This window comes from Daucus carota, chromosome 3 (assembly GCF_001625215.2).
Source record: "Daucus carota subsp. sativus chromosome 3, DH1 v3.0, whole genome shotgun sequence".
Classification (NCBI taxonomy): domain Eukaryota; kingdom Viridiplantae; phylum Streptophyta; class Magnoliopsida; order Apiales; family Apiaceae; genus Daucus; species Daucus carota.
This window is the reverse complement of record NC_030383.2, coordinates 12,188,923-12,209,381: the sequence shown is the minus strand read 5'-3', so window position 1 is coordinate 12,209,381 and position 20,459 is coordinate 12,188,923. Positions and strand designations below refer to the sequence as shown.

At 35.5% G+C, this 20,459-nt stretch overlaps 2 protein-coding genes across 2 annotated transcripts; one reads left to right on the top strand and one right to left on the bottom strand.

The window, feature by feature from the left end:
- Positions 1 to 2,379: 2,379 nt before the first annotated feature.
- Positions 2,380 to 4,090, bottom strand: LOC108213733 (uncharacterized). Its single transcript, XM_017385524.2, has 2 exons — positions 3,357 to 4,090; positions 2,380 to 3,081 (listed from the first exon to the last, which is right to left on the bottom strand). Exons 1-2 carry the CDS (start codon positions 3,918 to 3,920, stop codon positions 2,569 to 2,571), a joined length of 1,077 nt encoding a protein of 358 aa, XP_017241013.1. The 5' UTR covers positions 3,921 to 4,090; the 3' UTR covers positions 2,380 to 2,568.
- A 4,421-nt stretch (positions 4,091 to 8,511) lies between these two features.
- LOC108212253 (serine/threonine-protein phosphatase 7 long form homolog) lies at positions 8,512 to 10,012 on the top strand. Its single transcript, XM_064089795.1, has 3 exons — positions 8,512 to 9,190; positions 9,280 to 9,359; positions 9,448 to 10,012. The coding sequence occupies exons 1-3, from the start codon at positions 8,573 to 8,575 to the stop codon at positions 10,010 to 10,012; spliced, it is 1,263 nt and encodes a 420-aa protein (XP_063945865.1). The 5' UTR covers positions 8,512 to 8,572.
- Positions 10,013 to 20,459: the final 10,447 nt, after the last annotated feature.

Genomic DNA, 20,459 nt, shown 5'->3' with positions numbered 1-20,459 from the left:
CTTTGCAGCAGGAGTATTAATATAGTCACAGAACTCACTCGTCTCGCTTCGCCCGTCTCGCCAGCTGCACTGCAGAGAAAAAAAATCACGACTCGTCCAACTCGTCAAACTCGCGAGTTGGACACGAGTTTAATATTTCAAATTCGTCTCGGCTCGTCTCGTCTCGCTAGCCTTCCACGAGACGTCCACGAGTTCACCTTTCATCAACTCGTCTCGCCTCCGACTCGTCTCGTCTCGTCACGGGACGCCCGTATGGCCACCACTAATGACACCCATGTGTATGCTCAAGGAAACTGCAGAAATTCATAAAGGGACCGTTTGGTCATAAAAACAGTTACTTCTTGCTTGAAATAAAGAAGTGGATTAGAAGTGAGAAGTAAACAAGTTAATAAAGTGCTTGAAAAAGAAGCGAGAATTTGCGAGAGAAGTTAGGATTCTTGGCTTCTTAAAAGTGTTTCTACTTATTATTTACATAAACAGATCAAGAAAAGCAGAACCCAGAAATAGCTTGTGTCTCTGTAAAACAAACGGGCGCAAAATGTGTTGTACGATTCGGTGTATTATTATTCAAAATCTTCCACATTGGAGGATTTAGTGACGACTCTCACAGATCGAAACCCGACTCTACCTTGTTTGGAGAAATTTCTCTAAAATTTATGGGAGGTACGCAACTAAAATATGATGTTTACGTGGGTTGACACACACCAGTAATAAAAGTATTACTCCCTCCATCCCATTTTAAATGTCCACTTTGCAAATTTCACACATCTTAAGAAATAATTAATGTAATGTTTTTATCATTATCTTCACACACCTATTCACCTTGTTTTTATAAATATTAATTATGTATAGCACCACTCTTACTATGTATTTGACCTTTTTTCATGTTGGAATTAGTAAGTTGTATTTAATACTATATTGGAACTAGTAAAAAGTTGCATGGGTTAAAGAGTATGACACATATATTGGGAAATTTTTTTTTGGCAAAATGGACACTTAAAATGGGATGGAGGGAGTACATATTAGTTGAAATGATTTGATTAATCATGTTTTAGTATGTAACGTGCATGATTGATTAATCTTGTATTGAAAATAAGTAGAAAGAGTACTGGAATTTTCTTAATGGGCCAGCAAAATTAGGCGTCAAGACTAGTTGTGTTTTTCAAATTGGCTATAACTGAGGTGCACGGGCCAACAAACATTGGTGACATGAGTAGTTCCGTTTCTCGACTCAAACAAGAACACACGTATGTGGTGACATTTAGCATTTTGAAATAGTTGAAGCCTGCAACCTTGAAGAATTTATGTATAGCCCATAGGCAAGCCCAGGAAAATTAACATTGTGCGGAACAAACTTTGGGTTTTGAGTCTTTTTGACTTTTGACAAGTCCAAGACAAGAAATCTTCGGAGTTAAATGTGACATGCAGTGTTGTAAAAAACGAAAATTGGACTTAGTCGGTGAAGTTATGGAACAAAGATTAATCGGGAATTAATTGAATTGATCGGGGATTAATCGGACTGATTGATGGTTAATCGGATATTTAATCAGTTCGGCAAGCTACGAAACAGGGATTAATCGGTGATTAATCGTGATTAATCACCGATTTTTAGAACACATGTATCATTTAAAAACCAATCTGGGATCCCTAATCATTTTTTTTTTTTTTTTTTGGGGAGGGAAGAGCTTGCCGTACAAATATTAACACAATAATTATCTGAACCATAAGAAACATATTCAGAGTGTTTTTCTTATAGATTAGTAAAGAAGTTGATTATAAGAAGAATTTTAGTTATTTAGCTTTTGCAGAAAACAGCTTTCACAACTTAAAGGAAGTAAATATATATCAATTTATTTAACACCACAAAGTCTCCAAAAAAGATTTACAGGAGCAGGTGGATTTAGGGGGTGGTTCGTGGTTGGTTTTTAGATGACCAAGGACATACATAGAGCTTGCCTGAAGTTATCAGAAGCCAGACACCGGAAGTAGCATTGGTTTTCATGGCTAAATTCACCAGATAATAATGTGAAATACGGACTACGTACAGAGGCATGCTGAGATTTTTGTGATCCTGTCAAACAGAGCCGGCTCTAGATATTTGAGTGCCCCAGATGAATTTTGAAAACGATATGATGCTCCTATTTTTCAAGATCGTAAAATAAATATTTATATACATTCAAATCAATATACAATGATATAATCAAAAATATTGTTTTAATAATTCAAATGAATATAAATTTATAAATGCATAAATTTATCATTATATATTACATATGTATAGATTTTTTGGTGCCCCGGGATAGTAGTGTCCTAAGAGTTCGTCTTGATCGCCTTAGCCAAGGATCGGCCCTGTGTCAAATCAATCCATTAAGCCAGATATCATAAAATGTTATTGTGTAGGTTGCTTAATCGATTGAACCAAATAACAGAATTATACAACAACATGATCAAACAAAGACATCTCAGATGATATACAACTCGATCACAGTTTCATACTCTCATTTAAATCATCTTAACATGAGTTTCATCCACACTTACATAAAGAAATACAGATTGAAACATCATGGTCTATACGTCTCTAATACTTTTCGGCTTTCCAGCACCATAACAAGAAGAATTAGCTACCACATTTCTCAACATCCTTTGTGAGAGACCACGCGAGGAAACAGATGCTAAACTAATATTATCAACATCTAATTTTCGAGATTTCTGAAGGCTTAGCCCTTGAAACTTCTTCTTAGCCTCTACATTGATCTTGCACTTCTTCAACAACAATCTCAAAGTATTTGTTTTCGGCTTCTCCGATTGAAATTGGACGCGAGGAGTCGTTAGTCCCAAGCTTTGAACCGCTGGTGGAGGACTTGGCGGTGGAACGGTCTCCTCTTTGGCTGGATTCTTCGATGTTCCCGGCAACTTCTCCCACTTAAAGGGAACACTTCCTGGATTCTGATAGAACAATCGAGAGGACTGGTTTATTGTAGAATTTCTTGAAAGATTTGTTTTGAATAATGCTCCATCGTTTTCGTTTGCACATGCTGTACGTTGCCCTTGTTCATCATATGTTTGCGAATGCTCTTCAATCTGCACATGAAAAGTCAATATTTAAAATCAAAAACAATAAATAAAAATTGGTACCCATATTCTGCGTATGTGAAGAGTGAATAAAGTGATTATTCATTTTCAGCGTGGTTGAATAGTTCAAGTGGTCAACAATTTATCTTTTATCGTCTCCCAGATCTTAGGTTCGACCTAGGCTCATCTGGATAATTTCTTAAGCCATAATTGTCAAAAAGAGTAATTATTCATTCTAATAAGAAGGCCTAATTAAGATATATATTTAGTCTCGCATGACAAACCTGCAGTACATCTGTCACGTTCCATGGAGTTGCGAACCTTGATAGATGCAGAGAAGAGTTACTATTCGACGAAGACGAAGACATAGACGGGGAGCTTCTAGAATCATTACCCGATCCAGTGAACTCTCCATCAGACTCACCAAACTCACCTGTTTCATACTTGTGCACACCATCAGTGACATTACCATTTCGTCTCTCCTCAATCTTTCGTCCATTTATAATAATCTTCTTGCTTCTTTTCTTCCAAAACCTCAATCTAGACAATGAACTAGACTCCTTAAAAGACTGCGGGTCGGGTAACCGGTTATGCTTAGCTAGCCATCGGTTGTGCACCGCTGGTGGAGGGCTCGGTGGTGGAATTACATCTTTTCGCGGTGGATTTTTCGCCTTCCCGGGCTGCATTTCCCATTTAAAGGGAACAGCTCCGTTCGAGTTCCGATAGTATACTCTCGACGATAATCCCACCGAGGTTGCGCGAGAGATAATTTTATTCAAGTGATATTGATGTTCATCAGCACCTTCAATTAGAGAAACTCTGTTGATAGTGTAATCTGTTTTTTCCATTTGGAATTTGATGTAGTGACTTTGAAGTGTTGGTTATCTAGAGTTTGTGATCTATTTCTTCTGAACAAGGCTTTTAGCTAGGTTTTAAGGATGGCTTGGGTTGAGGTGTAGTATATATAGAGTTAGATGTTTAGTGTAAACCACGTAGTGATTTGATTGTATACGTTGAATGATTAAGAGCTCCAACTTCAACTTGGGTATTTCAATTGTTTTAGTTAGGACGGCTGGTTAAGCAGTTGACTTTGAGCTATTGATATTGCTTAATGGTCAATGCTGCTTCACTTTCATGCTTCGAGATCCCATATTTTTCTTGTTTAGTTGCTCGGTTTTTGTTACTTTTTGTTAATATTATATTTTTTTTAACTTTGGGCTGGTGTTGTACATAGTATTGATCAATTTGAATAGTTATTCAAAAGATCGGAGATAATTTCAATTGAGTTTAGTCGATTAGTTGAGGAAGTAGTTACGCTATATGCAAAATAAAATTTGAAAATCATACATTACGTCGGGGTTGTTTGGCCAAACTTAAAAAAAGTGACTTCTTGCTTCAACTAGAAAAGTGGAGCAGAAGTGAGAAGTAAATAAGTGAATAAAGTGTTTGGAAAAGAAGCAGAAGCTGTGAGAGAGAAGTTAGGATTCTCAATTTCTTAAAAGTGATTCTACTTCTTTACACAAACGGGTAAAAAAAAGTAAAAGTCAGAAGCAGAAGCTGCTTCTAGCAAACAAACAGACCATCATATATTTTAGTGTCAGAAAAATACTGTTCAATTATTCCACAATATAGTTCTAAAAGGGTACTTTCCTGATTCCCTCCCTCCCTTGATGTCCATTTTAATTTACTAGTCCAATGAACTATATTTCAATCCAAGTTTATGTGTGTTATATAATTAATAAAATAAAAACACTCATATCATTCAAAAATATATGTAATCTATTTAAAATATGATTTTATAAAATAATAAATAAATATTGTTTGACATCTATTCAAATGTTTATCAATTAATTTTAAAAAACTGAAAGAGACGTGTAATCAAGAACGGGATCGAGAGAATATAAATTTATTGAATTAGTTTATTCTCCACTAAAATTAATGCTGAATCATTATTTTGGTTTATTCCCGGAATAATCATTTCTACTATTTTTCATCTGAATAATGGAGAAACTACTCAAATATTTAAAGTCAAATGATTATTTAAAAAAACACAGCAAGAATCGAATTTTAACTCAAAAAAATTTAATTCGTCTATATATGCATGTTTTTGTTACTTTCAAGTGACTTGTTAATCTCCCGCTTTCTGTAACTGGCAAGCAATATAAAGATGGATGCATTACAACACAAACCACGTAATTTACCTTTTGACTTTGCAAGATTGTTTCCTCAAGCTACACGCTTACGTACTTAATTACCTCTAATCATCTACGTGTGGGATTATTAACCAACATTCATAGAGCTTAATGTACTCAATCACTCACTTAATCCAGAACTTGATCTAATCATGATATTTAATTATGTGGCGAATACACACACATGACACAATCATAGTAAGTCATGCTTAATCCTTCATTTCCGGCCACATATTCAGATCAAAGACACGATATAAGGTATTATTAGCTAACATGGTGCTTGCAGGTTGCAGCTAGCTAGCATGTGGGGTTCTTAATTAACCCTTGAGACATGGCTAATTAAATTTCACGACTCCACATGCATGAACTTTATTGCTTCATTTTCATTCTTTTCGTTTATATTTAATTTGCAGATGAAGTGATTGGTTAAATAATTGAAAATATTATGAATTCTTGTTGTATGTGTATATAGAATCTTGCTTAATCATTAGATTAACATACATGAGTTGACAAAACAATTGACTTTTTGGGGTTGGTATACCTCCTCAAGAGGGTTGACTTAGATCAAGTGACTTAACAACCTCAAATACGAATTAATCGAAGGTACCTCGTGCGTACCCAATCTAACCTCCGCCTGCTTTAATTGTTTTCTTAATCTAGTGTCATCGTATGATTCTACCTAACGGAACTGCTGCTGATTTCAATTTCGTCAAGTACTTGCAAAAGATCTTCAATTGTCTTATCTATTGTTACCTACTGATTTTACCTATTTTTTTAATAATTGCAAACATTAGCCTGATCATAATTATAGAGACTTGAAACGAAAAAGCTACACACAGTCTGAAAAGGTTTTAATAATTCTCATAAATTGTTTCAAAAAATATAATTCTCATAAATCAGTCTAAATTTTAAACAAAAATGTTAGGTATTTCAGAAATTGTTTTCATTTTTTTTCCTAGATTTGGTTGGCAGTATATGATTGATTCCATTCACACTGAAAATAATGAGAACACCTAGCTATAGTCGTTAGGAAAAAAATTAGAAAAAACTGGGACCGTAACATTAATCTTCAAGGGGGCGTTTGGTTGATGGTTAATGAGTCCGGTTAACGGGAATCGGAACCTAATACCCATACATTGTGTTTGGATTAGTAAAATTTTTGCTTGGAATGGGACCTCATTCCCTCTTGAAGGGTAAATCAATACCTCCACACCCCTTGGGTTACCATTTCCCATACCCTCCATTCCCATACCCCCATTCCCATTCCCATTCCCACCAATCATCCAAACACCCCCCAAGAAGTTTCAGATACTATCTAATTTAATTATGGGTTTGTCTAGTGTGTGCCCATGGGCACATGCTAAGCGCGGAATTTGATATATTTGGGAGATTTTGATTGGTGTGGTTGGTGTATTTGCAGGAGGGTCCACCATTATTAAGATATGAGAGCCAATCAAAATCTTCCAAACTTCTCAAATTCCGCGCTTAGCATGTGCCCATGGGCACACACTAGAAAAACCGTTTAATTATTGGTCGATATTTGAATGCCAAGTCACCAATTGGTTCTTGTTGCACGGCTCCTTTAAATTTATGACCACCCGGAACACAATCTTTACAAAACTAACCACCCAAATTTTCGTTTCACAAAACTAACCACCCTAATTCAACACCCCTCGGGCGAACACAGAACAAAACATTTTTTTTAGCAAAGCCCCTGCTACGGGCGAACAGTACAAAAGGAAGCAACTGTGTTCGCCCCTGCTACGGGCGAACATAGCTGTGTAGCTGTGACGTGTCCGGCCCAGTCAGGGGCGGCCACGTGTCCCCTTTAACCCTTAAACCCACCCCAACCCCCTCTGTTTCTTCTTCATCTTCGCCGCAGCTACCTCCCACCATATTTTCAGATTTTACCCACACACCGCAAGCTTCAATTTGTAGAAGAAAGGGTGATCCGGACAGAGAAAAGGGGGAAAAAGGAGCTTGCTTTGCTACTTTCACCGGATCAATTAATCAATTTCACCCATTTTCAAGGTTTTTCCACCATTCTCAATCTCATTAAAATGCATGCATGTATTTTTATAAATTTGATAATGATTGATCTTAGTTGCTAGTAGATACAAATTATATGACAAGCTTGATTAGTAATTTTGTTTGATAATTTATAATGGGTTTTGTTAGTTGGTATTTGGTAGTAGCTTATGTTAGTGATAATTTTAGTTTAGATTAGTAGTTGGTGATGATTGTTGTTGATTAGTAGTGGTAGTGATAATTTTAGTTTAGATTAGTAGTTGGTGATGATTGTTGTATTATTTACGTTAAGAGTAGATTAAATATAATCAACTTAATTTTAGCTTTTATTGAATTTAATGAAATTAAATGAAATCGAATTTAAAAGTAAACTTGACACCATTAAATGAAATAGGTTAGTTGGCCTTGGTTAGCTTTAAGCATGGGTTAGTTCGATAAGAAAGACTTTGAATAAAACTCAACGACTCCCTTAAATTTAGGAAATACGTTTTTTTTATTAGAATAAAAATTTAAATTATACAATGTTATATTATTCCAATAAATAAAAAAAATCAGATTTGTAAAAATAGTTAGAGATAATTATTTCGAATTTAAAATTAAGTAATAATGTAAAATAATAAATATAGTACAATCTTTGGGATTACAATTAATATTATAAATATAATCAACATAATTTTAGTTTTTATAAATTTAATTAAATTAAATTAATTCGAATTTCAAAGTAAATTTAGAGAAATTTTATACAATACAGGAAATTTTTCGAATAAAATAAATGAAATATTGCAATATTAGCATATTTTTCAGATTTGTAAAAAAAATGAAATCACAATATTTTGAATAAATGAAAATATAATATAAAATAAAAAAATCAGATTTGTAAAATTAGTTAGACATAATTACAATTAAAATTAAAATCACAATGTTATATTATTACAATTAAAATTAAAATTATTTCGAATATTGGATTTAATGAAACAATTTCAAATTTAATAACAAATATTTTGAATTTAATTTCGCAGATGGATGTCAGTCGTTCTGGTCCCGGACCTTTAGACGGGAGTTTGTTGACATTACAGTCTGTGCACAGGTCTGAGGTTGTGTGGAACAACAGAGAGGTAAACTCCTTCTTTTGTGCTATTTTTTTTACATTTGTATGAGTCTGTAGCCTATAGGGACTAATATTTGGTGCACTACAATTATTTCAGCCACCGAGTGATTTCAGATTGAGGACAAACTTTGGGGAGTATTAGAAGAAAGTTCGAGCCCACATACCGCATCAGATGATCATGGATGCAATCAGGGAGTTAGGATTTGATTGCATATTTAGGCTGGGACAGTTCAAGCACGACAGGGGTTTGATTACAGCCTTTATCGAGAGATGGCGTGGAGAGACGCACACCTTCCACCTGCCGTTCGGAGAGGCCACTATCACTCTTGAGGATGTTCATCACATTCTCGGGTTACCCACTGAGGGTGATCCACTCATCCTCCGTGGAGCGAGTACCACCGTGGAGGAAAGGCGCGTGCTAGTACGCGAATTTCTTGGGCTATTACCAGAAGCCAAGGACGATGTTAACCGAGGTGGTTTAAAGATCAAATGGCTTGTGGATAACTTCGGGTCTTGTGAGCGGTTGGAGCAGTTGGATCCAGAGGATATAGGTTATGGTGTACAGGTTACCTACCATATTCGGGCGCACCTACTATGCGTTATTGGATCATTGTTCCCCCACAGCAGCGGGAATCGCGTGCAGCTTGACCTTCTATGGTTACTGAGGGACATGGGCCAGCTGCGTCGGTATAGCTGGGGTAGTGCTGTTCTTGGCTTCCTATACCAGAAGCTATGTTGTTCTAGCCGGGATAACTGTACTGATTTCTGTGGCTACGCCACATTGCTACAGGTAATACTAAACCAACCACAACTTTCTTTCTCGTCTTTATTGTTGCATTATTTATTCATCATGTGCACTTGTACTAACCTTGCCACTAGGTGTGGATTTACGAGCGCTTTCCGTCACTAGCGCCTAGGCACAGGGGTCAACCCTTGTTCGAGTACCCGCTGGCGCTGAGGTATGTTGTCACTCCTTCTGTTGATTAACTTCAATTCATATTTGTTGCATGTATAACCTCTGACCACTTATGCCAACTTCCACTGTAGGTGGAAGGCGCCACTTAGGCATTGTGAGGTGCCGCATGCGCAGAGCCGCATGACACAATATGAGTTGGATGCGTTGACACCCCGACAGTTTCGATGGAGGCCATATGCTGATTTACCTGCAGAGCATCACCCGGAGGCCACTGTGTACTTGCGTTGGACGGCTCCCGCCCCCATGATGTACATGTCCTACGTCGAGTGGTGCTACACGGACAGGGTGACGAGGCAGTTTGGTTTTATGCAGGGTGTACCATATTCCTCTCCCTACCCTAATCATCAGCTGCTGCACGACCACTACAACGAGCAGATTGATTGGATGTACGCGAGGCAGCCATTTGTTGATCTTTGGGATACGCGCATGGAGCGTGCCCTCGCATCTCCTCCACTTATGCATGGCGAGGGTTGCACTGCCTCATACCTGCCATGGTTCCACAGGGTCACACGTCGAATCATCATTAACCCCTTACACTGGCCACAGCAGCAGGGTGCCTTCCAGGGAACACAGCTCTCGACACAGGAACTGGAAAATATACAGCTTAAATATACATGTTTAAATATACATGCTTAAATATACATGCTTAAATATACATGTTCTCAGCTTGTTTTGTACACTGTTCTGACTTAAATATACATGTTTGTAAACAGGAGGAGCAGTTATCCGCTATGCAGCGTGCCATTGACCCTTATGCTCCTGATTTGGGTCTGGCAAACCATATTTTACAGGATATGGTTACTCGTGTACAGCGTCGACCTACGGAACAGGCCCCTGCCAGACCTAGGGCACGGGCTCCTGCAGGGCGTAGGGGACGACCACCAGTCACACCGGTAGTGCCCGAAGAGGGCACTTACTACACCCATGTGGGTAGCTTGACAAGGCTGTCGTATACCTATCAAATAAAAATCCCAACAAATCCTCCTAACAATGTAGCAGGGTAAGTCGGAGTCGATCCCACAGAGACAAATGTGTCAAACACTAGTTATTTCTGACCAATTTCAACTAAGCAAAGAACACAATAATATTTTAGAGATGATTATACTAATTATACGAAAGCAAATATGGATTTTATCAATTAATTAAAAACATCCAGAATTAAGTATCCCCACTAGTATGAATCAATGCAATTACGATTCCCTACCCCAATCAATCAAATATATTACTCAAGAGGAAAAATGCGCCCTATATAATACCATTAACCTCTTCCGAGTATTAATGGCTTCTCTAAAAATACAATCAAGCCTATTTCCATGGTATCATGCAATTTAGAGACATTAAACACAGCATCCTGGCTTCCTAACAATCCATTCTACCTATTTCCATGGAGAATTTCATGTCCTTATTGGATAAATCACAACCATCTAAATCCAACTTCCGATGGTAAATAGATATCGGTTCAAACAAATCACATAATCATGCCTGACATGTAATTGTAAATCAGCACAACTCAATAAGCGAGAGCAATTAAACAATCAATTTGGGGTTGGGGGAATCATGCATCTATCATAGCTAGGGTTCAACTTAACCCCGGATTATAAATCTACTCACTCATAATTAAACTAACAAAACACAAGATATAATAAAAACGCATAATTAAACTATTATTGAGAATAGAGAAACAACCTTCAATCTTCAAATCTTGAACAAGAAGAAAAGTAAAAGTCTCCTCTCTTCTCTCTCTATCTCTATGTATGTATCTCTAATAATAAAAGCTAATTTTTTTTCTAGAATAAAAGTATTTTAATGCTTTTATCAAATTACAAGGCAATCCCCGAAACCGAATAGGAGTCCGTTATTAAAATTCGCAGGTCTGCTTTCTCCACAGTTTCTGGGCTTTTCTAGTTGGATTTTGGATATTTGACCATCTCTGAATTAAAGAAAATTCTCTAAGCTTCGCGTGGGCTGTAAGATCGTCAAAATCTGATGTACGGAACTCCCGATATGGCCCAAACAGCGAAATAATACGTGTAGCCCAATAAATCTGAATTTCCATCCAAATTTGAGTCCAATTGAGCTTTATTTCTTCAAATCCTTCCAACTTTAGGAATTCCTTGCACTCTACAATAAAACATTAAAATCTATTAAATAAATATCCAAATCAATGCAAAATACAATTAAATATGAGAATAAAATCATCTAGAATATATATAAAATATACTCCATCAAAATATCCCCACACTAAGCATTTGCACGTCCTCGGGCAAATAAGCGAAATAAAATATCTATAACTAACTACTATCATTTTCGTAGATAACACGATTGCATTGAGCGCATGCAACAAGCCGTTAAACCCCTAGGCAGCCCTAGTAGGACGAGTTCTGTCTCGTGAGGGTTTATAGAAGATTTACCCACAAAATCAATTATTTTCTACCAAGTCTCAAGAATGCAAACTAAATGAATATGCATATACAATCATGAAAGCATTAACCTTGTCAACACATAATCTTCAGAATAAGCAACATTCAAGGCATTCATCTATGTCACATATTAGTTATGCAACTCTTCCACTGCAAGTACGGAGTGCCTCGTGTGTGCTTAATATGCTCTCTAATGAAACAAAACAGAGACCAACAAACTTCAACAGAGTCTCAACCATGAGCCGTTAATCAGAATAATGCTTAAACACTTCGTTACATTAGAGTCAACTATAGTTTAGGGTCACCAAGGAACTTCTATGCCTCTCTTCTATTTTTCTCTTCTTTTTTTTTTCCTATGCTCGGTCTAAGGTCGGGACGCTTCCCAGGGTAAGTGAGTTACGACCACCATAAGACTTCGCTAGCTCTTTATTTATCTTTTTTTTTAGTCAAGTAGTTCTCCAGTAACCAAGGGTTGTGAAAAGTCACCAGGAAAATTTTCTATTTCTAGTACATCACTTAATACCAGCACATGCACATGGATCGTCCCTTTCACATGACATTAAATTATCACCCATTGATCTCAAAGGAGTACTCGATACTTTATTTCAATATTCTATTTTTTCTGTTTTTTTTTCTTTTTCGAGAGGCATATACATCCCACAGCTCCCTCAAACATAAGATTTACATACTCTAAGCTCAAAAGGGAATAATCAAAATTCTACGCCCGACTCATAGCTGAGACTCAAGAATTAAGCTGGCCTAAGTCTCGTCTCTAGAGCATTTTACAGTGTAACTAAAATTTCCGCACAAACAATTTCCAAGCATGCAAGACATCACATATGATCAAGACTACTAGCCAAGAAATTAAGCAAATAAACTCATCACAAGAAATTAACTTGGTATTACATACTTTCATGAATTATGCAAATGCAAACTAAAAGAAAATAAATTAAACAAAAAACTACAAAAAAAAAACAAAAAATAAAAAAATAAAAAAAATCTACGAATTAAATAACTACATGGTCTAATTTAATGCAACTAACATGAATTTTCTAAACCTAAGACATGGCAATATACAATGTTTTTCTAATTTTTCTAATTTTTTTTAATTTTTAATCATATATAATTTTTTTGGATTTTTTTCATTCATTAAGGATTCATCCCCACACTTAAATGGTTCATTGTCCTCAATGAATAAATTAATAATAATATATCCCTAAAAATATGAAAAGAATAAAATTGCAAAAATTTCACAAAGAAAAGTTAGAAATACTCCCCAAGTGCATAAGCACGAAGTGCCGCTTGAAGAAGAAAATGAAGTGTGGCTCCATGAAATTAATTTTCCAGCTCCAAGAAAGGTTCAAATATTAGAATATGCAAATATCTAGCACTGTGCAAGTTGTCCAAGTGGTTGGGCAGTTGCAATTGCATGCCAGATGTGTGGGTTCGATTCTTCGCAGGAGCATAATTTTTGGACATATATCCATTCAGCATTCATAATCTATGTGCTTCAGCTAACTGAGCGCCTGATTAGATTCTACGTGAGTACATGGTAGGGCTGAGCAAAAATCCGAATAAATCCGAAACCGAAACCGAAACCGCTAAAAACCGATAAAAACCGAACCGTATAAAACCGAACCGAAACCGAAACCGAGAATTTTAAAACCGAACCCGAAACCGAATATGCGGTTCCGGTTATAGCTAGAAACCGATCCGAAAAAAACCGAACCGATCCGATTTTTAAAATATTATATAAATTATATAAATATATATAAATATTTATAATTTATATAAAAATGTAAATTTGAAAAATACAAACTTACATATATATTTACTAGAAATATACCTGCAGTTTGATAAATTGGACTTGGGCCTGTAGTTTGATAAATTGGGCTCTAAGCCTGCCAATACACACGCACACGCTCGATACACAACTTAACTGTTAACACAAATACCTAATGAAAATGAAAGGACATGAAAATCCATCTTCTAAATTTACAACAAATCAATCGGATGATTCATGGAACGATGATTTTGAAAAGTATATGGAAGATCGGGAGCAAGGGGGGGTGGGAAAATCGGAACTTGATGTGTACTTAGTTGAAGCAAGAGAAAGAAAAAGTGAAGGTTTTAATATTTTAGGTTGGTGGAAGGTGAATTCCACGAGATTTCCGATACTTTCAGAAATGGCTAGGCACGTCTTGGGTATGCCGGTTTCTTCAGTTGCCTCAGAAGTTGCTTTTAGCACCGGTGGAAGGACAATAGATGCTTATCGAAGTTCTCTTTCACCAAAGACAGCTGAAGCTCTAATTTGTAGCCAAGACTGGCTAAGAACTTCAGATACTGTTACTGATTTGAGAGGAGAACCAGAGGAGTTTTTGCAGCTTGAGAAGTTGGAAAATGGTGAGCTTTTTCTGAATTTTTTGCTTTCTTTTTAAACTCTAAATTGCTACATGTCTATTACTGTTTATTTGGTGAAGTAGAGCAACTGGCTTACTGGCTGTATAAAGTAGAGCAGAAGCCAGAACCTCTGCTGTGTACCTCTGCTAGTCTGCTGTTTATACTTTATATGGCTGATTGGCTATTATGGATAATTCAAGGCACTTGAAACATTTTCAATGCCATATATAAACAACTGTGATCTTGTTTCTCTTGATTTTCATTCAAAAACTTAATAGTCTTAATGTTCTGCTAACCGAACAATTACATTGCAACACTGATATTTGAAGTAAATGTATATTCTGCTAGTCTGCTGTGTGGGGTTGTATATTCTTCTTATCTCTGCATCACTTCTGTCAACTGCATACACAGGTTAGTTTCATCTGGATTTTTCCCTAGCCACATGATTTTGCAGTATAGATCTCGTATCATCTGGATTTTTCTATGGCTAGTCAATGTGCTAGACTTATGGTTTTGTCCAATTAGACAGCTCCTGAACAGCAGTGCAATATTCCTCTGCTTAATATTTTGTTTTTACATCTGTTTTAATATTCTGTTTTGTTTATCTTTTTTTTTTCAGATGCGCTAATTGGTGTTGGAGCTTCCATTCAACACCTAAACATTGATGAAGACTAATCAGTAACTTGCTTGAAGTGCTGGTTCACAGAATGTAATAGGCTACTTGTGACGGTCCAGGAATCCGGGGGTCTGGATTCTGACGTCACCACATAAAAACCTTTTTAAAACCCTTTCGAAAACCTGTAAAATTTTTTTTTTTTTTTATTTTATTTTTAGATAATAAAATCAGAGAATTTAAAACCTGAAAACATTTAATAAAAGATTTGAATGAGAACATAAATCGAATGATTTCAAAACCTGAATTTCAAACTTGAAAGCCATAATAGGAGAATTTCAAGAGAACATTTAAACTTTAATAACTGATTCGAAAGAGAACATTTAAACCCCCTAAAAGCAACAGGATCGCATCCAGGTTACAGTATTGAAATTAGAATCTACCACTATTATTACACAACATCTCTTACCAATCAGATCATCCTCAATAAGAAGAATCACTGTCAACTATTCCAGCTTGCACCAACCTCATCAATTTTCCTGAACACTCCTCGACCACTGGGTCCTCAACTCTGTCTCCTCGCCTAGCATTAGCCTTACTCACAATCTCAATCAATCATCTCATCTTTAAGCCTTTCTGAAATGGTTAGAAAGGAATAGCAAGGGTGAGCAACAATGCTCAGCAAGTAATAATAAACAATGATAGTTCTGAAATGATATAACAGAAGTTCACGAGTTCAAGATATAAGAGGATTCAACCTGAGTTCATGAGTTCATGGTATTGTATAGAATGATTTACAATACCTTGCAGCATTTAAACTGAGAAATTCAATCTTTCCAAAGAATTATTGAATTGGACTATCACATTTTAATTAAAACCAAGGTTAGGCAGCTGATCAGTTCCGCACTAACCCCGAGCAGGCCCCGCCATGCTCTATCACTGGATCCAAGGCACTCATTGGCCTTACATGACCACGAATCTGGTCCACAGGTTTATATAAAAACAATAATCCAATTCTCTAATTCAATTCAAGAAGCCAATGTAAATTAACAGAACATCATCATAAATATCATCAACAACAGAATAATTTCAATTCAAACTTTGATAATAATCTATTCATAAATCATGATCCATCATTTCATAAATCACAGTTCAGGAAATCCTCAACTATTCAGTATCCTCCATTATCGGCTAAGCAACTGAATTTAGCCTGCTAAACCAGCATGACAATGGCGGGTTGAATAATCAAGAAGATCCCAATTCATTCAAAGCTCTAACTATCACTGAGCAACACATGCTTCAATGACAATCTGAACTTCGAATTAATTTGTAAAACGGAAATTCTTTAGAAACTTGAAGATTAGAAAGAATGGTTCAGAATACTCGCACTTTCGAACATTGAAAAGAAAGGTATGAATACTTGAAACATATACCAAAGGAATGGATCAGAATATTTGCAATATATCCAAGAGAAAGGTTTAGGATACTTGCCTTAAATCTGACTCCAGTCTCACATCTCTATCTCATCTTTCAACTTTCACAATCTATGCATCTCGTAATCTCTAGACCATCTCTAGCTATACTCTATTCGCCACATCGCTTCGCTTACTCGATTCATCCCTTATTCGCTTTGCAATACCATTCCGACTTTCTGACGTCTTCGAGCGTACACGTCTCGTCCAAATCCTTTACGAGAATAAGATAATACTATAGTCACTAAACAATATATCGCATATACATATCACGTATATCGATACCCACTTATATACCCCTTTAAACTTATCAGATACTACGTAACACATAAGCATGCTTTGACTCTAACATATAGTCAATCATATTCCACATAACATATCACCAATCAATTATCATATAAATCCTTATCGAAAATCCGACATCGTCTCGTCTATGTATAAGACTATCCACCTATTATCCTATCTCAATCATCAATCAACCAACCACATCCAATCACTATAATCCATATATTCTTATCCAATATCAGTCAAGTCATGACACTATGTCATTTAAATCATTTATCACTTCACAATATCAAAACTAACACGTACTTCACATAATCATCACCTGATAACACTTAGATCACATATTATCACATTATGCATACTTATCAACAATTATTCACCTTATAGACTCAGCCATATAATCACATCATATTAAAATAAACGTTATAAGCTTCTGTCTCTCTTTCGTTTCACTTGATTCCGACTTACGGATCCAAAGATATGGTCAAAACCGTTTTCTAACTCCTCTATCGGCACATAACACATCAAACAGATAGCAGACAACACATTACACATAAGGTTTCCCACCCCGATTGATATCAAATCAACTCTTGGGTTAAAAATGATTTTTCGGGAATTTTCTGGAATTTTTAAACATTTTTCGGAATTAAAATCGATAAAAGAATCACTTTTCGGATAAATAATCAAGTCCCAAATACTTGAAATTGGACTTGAAATCATTCATAAACAATTATCGAGCCTTGAAAATAATTTGGAAAAATATTTTAAAGCTCGAAACTATTTTTCAGAATTTTTAAATCAAAAAGGATAATTAAATCCAAATAATTAATCAATTAAAATCAATTAATAATTAATTAAATTAATTAATCAATTAATATTTAAATTAATTGACCAATTAAAATAATTAATTGCTAATCAAAATTAATTAATAAATCAATTTAGATTTATTTTTGAATAAAGAAATAATTAAAAACTATTTTTGAAATTAAAATAATTAAATAAAAACAATTTTTGAAAATTAAAATCAAAGGTTTAAAGTGTAAACTTTTGAAAGTTTTGTCCAGGGTTTAAAGTGCAACTTTCAAAAGTTACAGGGGATGTTTTGTAAGATTCGAAACTTCAGTACTCAAACTTCACCATCTTCATAAGTTGGGTAGCCAAACGGCAATTTGCCGCCGGCCACCACTAGCTTTGCCGGAAACGGCGCCGCCGCCCCCCAACATGCACCAGAAACTCCAGAAACACTCTATACACTACCAGGATCATGTTCAAGTCGTTAAAATCAGTAACAAATCTAAGGGTTGGCCGTAAAATCGAAATAAACAACCGCCGCCGGCGGACCCATTTCCAGACTCCGGCGACTCCATTCGAATTCCAACATATAAACTAATTACACGAACAAATTCATCTCCTCATGCTCTATCCAGTGATATAAGCCATAACAGCCCAGATTTAGCGAATTAAAAACCCCCAATTTCCGATTGAAAATATTCATAATCCTTCAAGAACATTCAAGAACACAACCCAATAATCAAACCCAATTTTATATATGATACGGAAGTCAAAAATCGATATATAATATACCAAAACGACGAGAAAAACACGCTCTACAACATGGAATCATCAAATCAATCAAACAATCACGTTTGCAAAAATTCACTATTTAAATTATAATAACTCGAATTTTGTAAAATTAATATAAAATCACCTGAAAAATCTGCACATAAACGGATGCTTAAACCTGATTCTACGCGTCGATAGCTTCGTTTTGACTATTCATAAGCCTCCATCGGATTCCGATAACACCTTCAAATCCTCGTTTGATTATGAAGAACACGAAGAACACCGCTCGGTTTCTCTCGGTATTTGTGAAAAGAAACTGGTGAAAATGATTTCTACGGTGAAAATCAGCTATAGAAAAGTCTATTTATATTTACAAATAATTGGTACCCCTTTGGATCGTTTATGACATGAAAATACGTATTTACTAGCTTTATATAATAAAGCGGGGTCCAATCGGTACTGGTTTTCAAGATAATCATCAAAACGGGGTGTTTTAACTCAATTATTGGTCTGCGGGTCCCATTGCAATTATTACAAGATAAGGATGAATATAATAATCAAAATATCTAGTTTCACGCTTATCGAGACAAACTGGATAATTATCAACAATTCAAATACCCGCAAAACTCCGCCGGACCGACTCCGGGAAAAACCGTACTCCGGCTCGAAAAAGTCAAAACACGAAAAGTGTCCGGAATATTCAAATTAGGCTAAAGGTCAGTTTTGTTGAAACTTCCGGGAAGAAAATTTGCTACCTCGTTACGAGTGAACGGTTTTACGGAAGTCAAATGATTAATAAATAAATATAAATATACGCAATTAAATCCGTAAATCGATTATAAAATCATCTAACATTCCATAAATCGATATAAAAATATCCAAATAAACTATATTTTCTCCTGAGCATATAGAAATTGAAATCTCTCAAATACGAACACATATGAGCAGTTAACGCAATAAACCAGATAATATAAAATTTACAAAAATTCATATATATTAATCATATAATACTCATAATTAACCATAACTAATTAACCAACAAATCCACCAATACCACTTACTCACATCACACATATATTCACAGAATATTCATACAGAATTTTCAAAACAATATTTGAAAATCAGTTTTGAAAATACCATTATTTATAAATAACAAAATAACCCGGGGTTTAAATATAAAACTTTGAAAACTCATTAAACTGGAATAAAATATTAAATCTTATTCCCTTTTTTAAAGAAAAATCACTTTTAATACTAATAAAAATATTTTTAAAAAATCCGGGTCATTACAATCTACCCTCCTTATAGGGATTCCGTCCTCGGAATCAGAGAAGGAAGGAGAACGCATAATTAGTATAATCCATATTGATCCACACAACAAATATAATCACATACACACTATTCACATAATCAGATCACTATTCCATTAAAGCCAACAATTATATTTAGACAAATAGATTTATAATAATCAAATCTAAATTTAATTATATGGGATATTACATTCTACCCCCCTTATAAGGATTCTGTCCTCAGAATCCGCGATGAGAACTAAAACGTATCATTTGTAAAATCATTGTACACACTTCATAATATCACATGCTCATCCGCCCTTAATCAACCTTGGCATACCTTTACAGTTAAAGAAATAGGAGAATCAAAACTTTTACAATTGCAAACTTCATTTCCCAAGAATCAATCTTTTGGAAATTTCGGAGGAACAAGATATTTTCAAAATAGGTCACATTGGAATACAAGAGTGACTGGGAGATCCATACGATCAAATGAACTTAATGTTGCGTGTCCATATTAGACACTACTAAAGGTTGTTAACCTTCTTGTAATCACAACACACACAAGTGATGGCGTCCCATCCAACTCCTATCACACAGACAGGTATACCTTGTGTCCCCTATACATAGGGTTGTTCATCCCAATCAAATTGAAGAAATGTTAAGGAATATCAAAGAATATCAAAGAATCTCGAGAATATCAAAGAACATCAAGGGATATCAAGGATGATGAAAGTATATCAAGGAATGTCAAGAAATGTCAAACAATATCAAGGAACATCACTATCTCTTCACAACAAACCTTTATCACACATCTTTGCTTTCCAACTCATACCAATAATCAATATCAATGTCACCTTAGAATTTGAGAAATTGAAAATCTCGTTTATCGAAATGATATCATAATAACTCACTGATGAAAAACATATAATCAAAAGAATCTTTAGTTGAAGAGAGGTACTGCCAAGGTCTTCTCAAATTACTGCTCTACTTCAAAAATCATCGTTCGTTGTATATCTCCTTTTCAGCCTTCTCGATAAT

What these genes read in the sequence shown, in the direction of transcription:
- LOC108212253 (XM_064089795.1), top strand. Translation starts at nt 8,573, where the DNA reads ATGATCATGGATGCAATCAGGGAGTTAGGATTTGATTGCATATTTAGG. An exon ending in GCTACGCCACATTGCTACAG is followed by an intron (nt 9,191 to 9,279) that starts GTAATACTAAAC and finishes CCTTGCCACTAG; the next exon opens with GTGTGGATTTACGAGCGCTT. An exon ending in GAGTACCCGCTGGCGCTGAG is followed by an intron (nt 9,360 to 9,447) that starts GTATGTTGTCAC and finishes CTTCCACTGTAG; the next exon opens with GTGGAAGGCGCCACTTAGGC.
- LOC108213733 (XM_017385524.2), bottom strand. Translation starts at nt 3,920, where the DNA reads ATGGAAAAAACAGATTACACTATCAACAGAGTTTCTCTAATTGAAGGT. An exon ending in ACGTGACAGATGTACTGCAG is followed by an intron (nt 3,082 to 3,356) that starts GTTTGTCATGCG and finishes TTTCATGTGCAG; the next exon opens with ATTGAAGAGCATTCGCAAAC.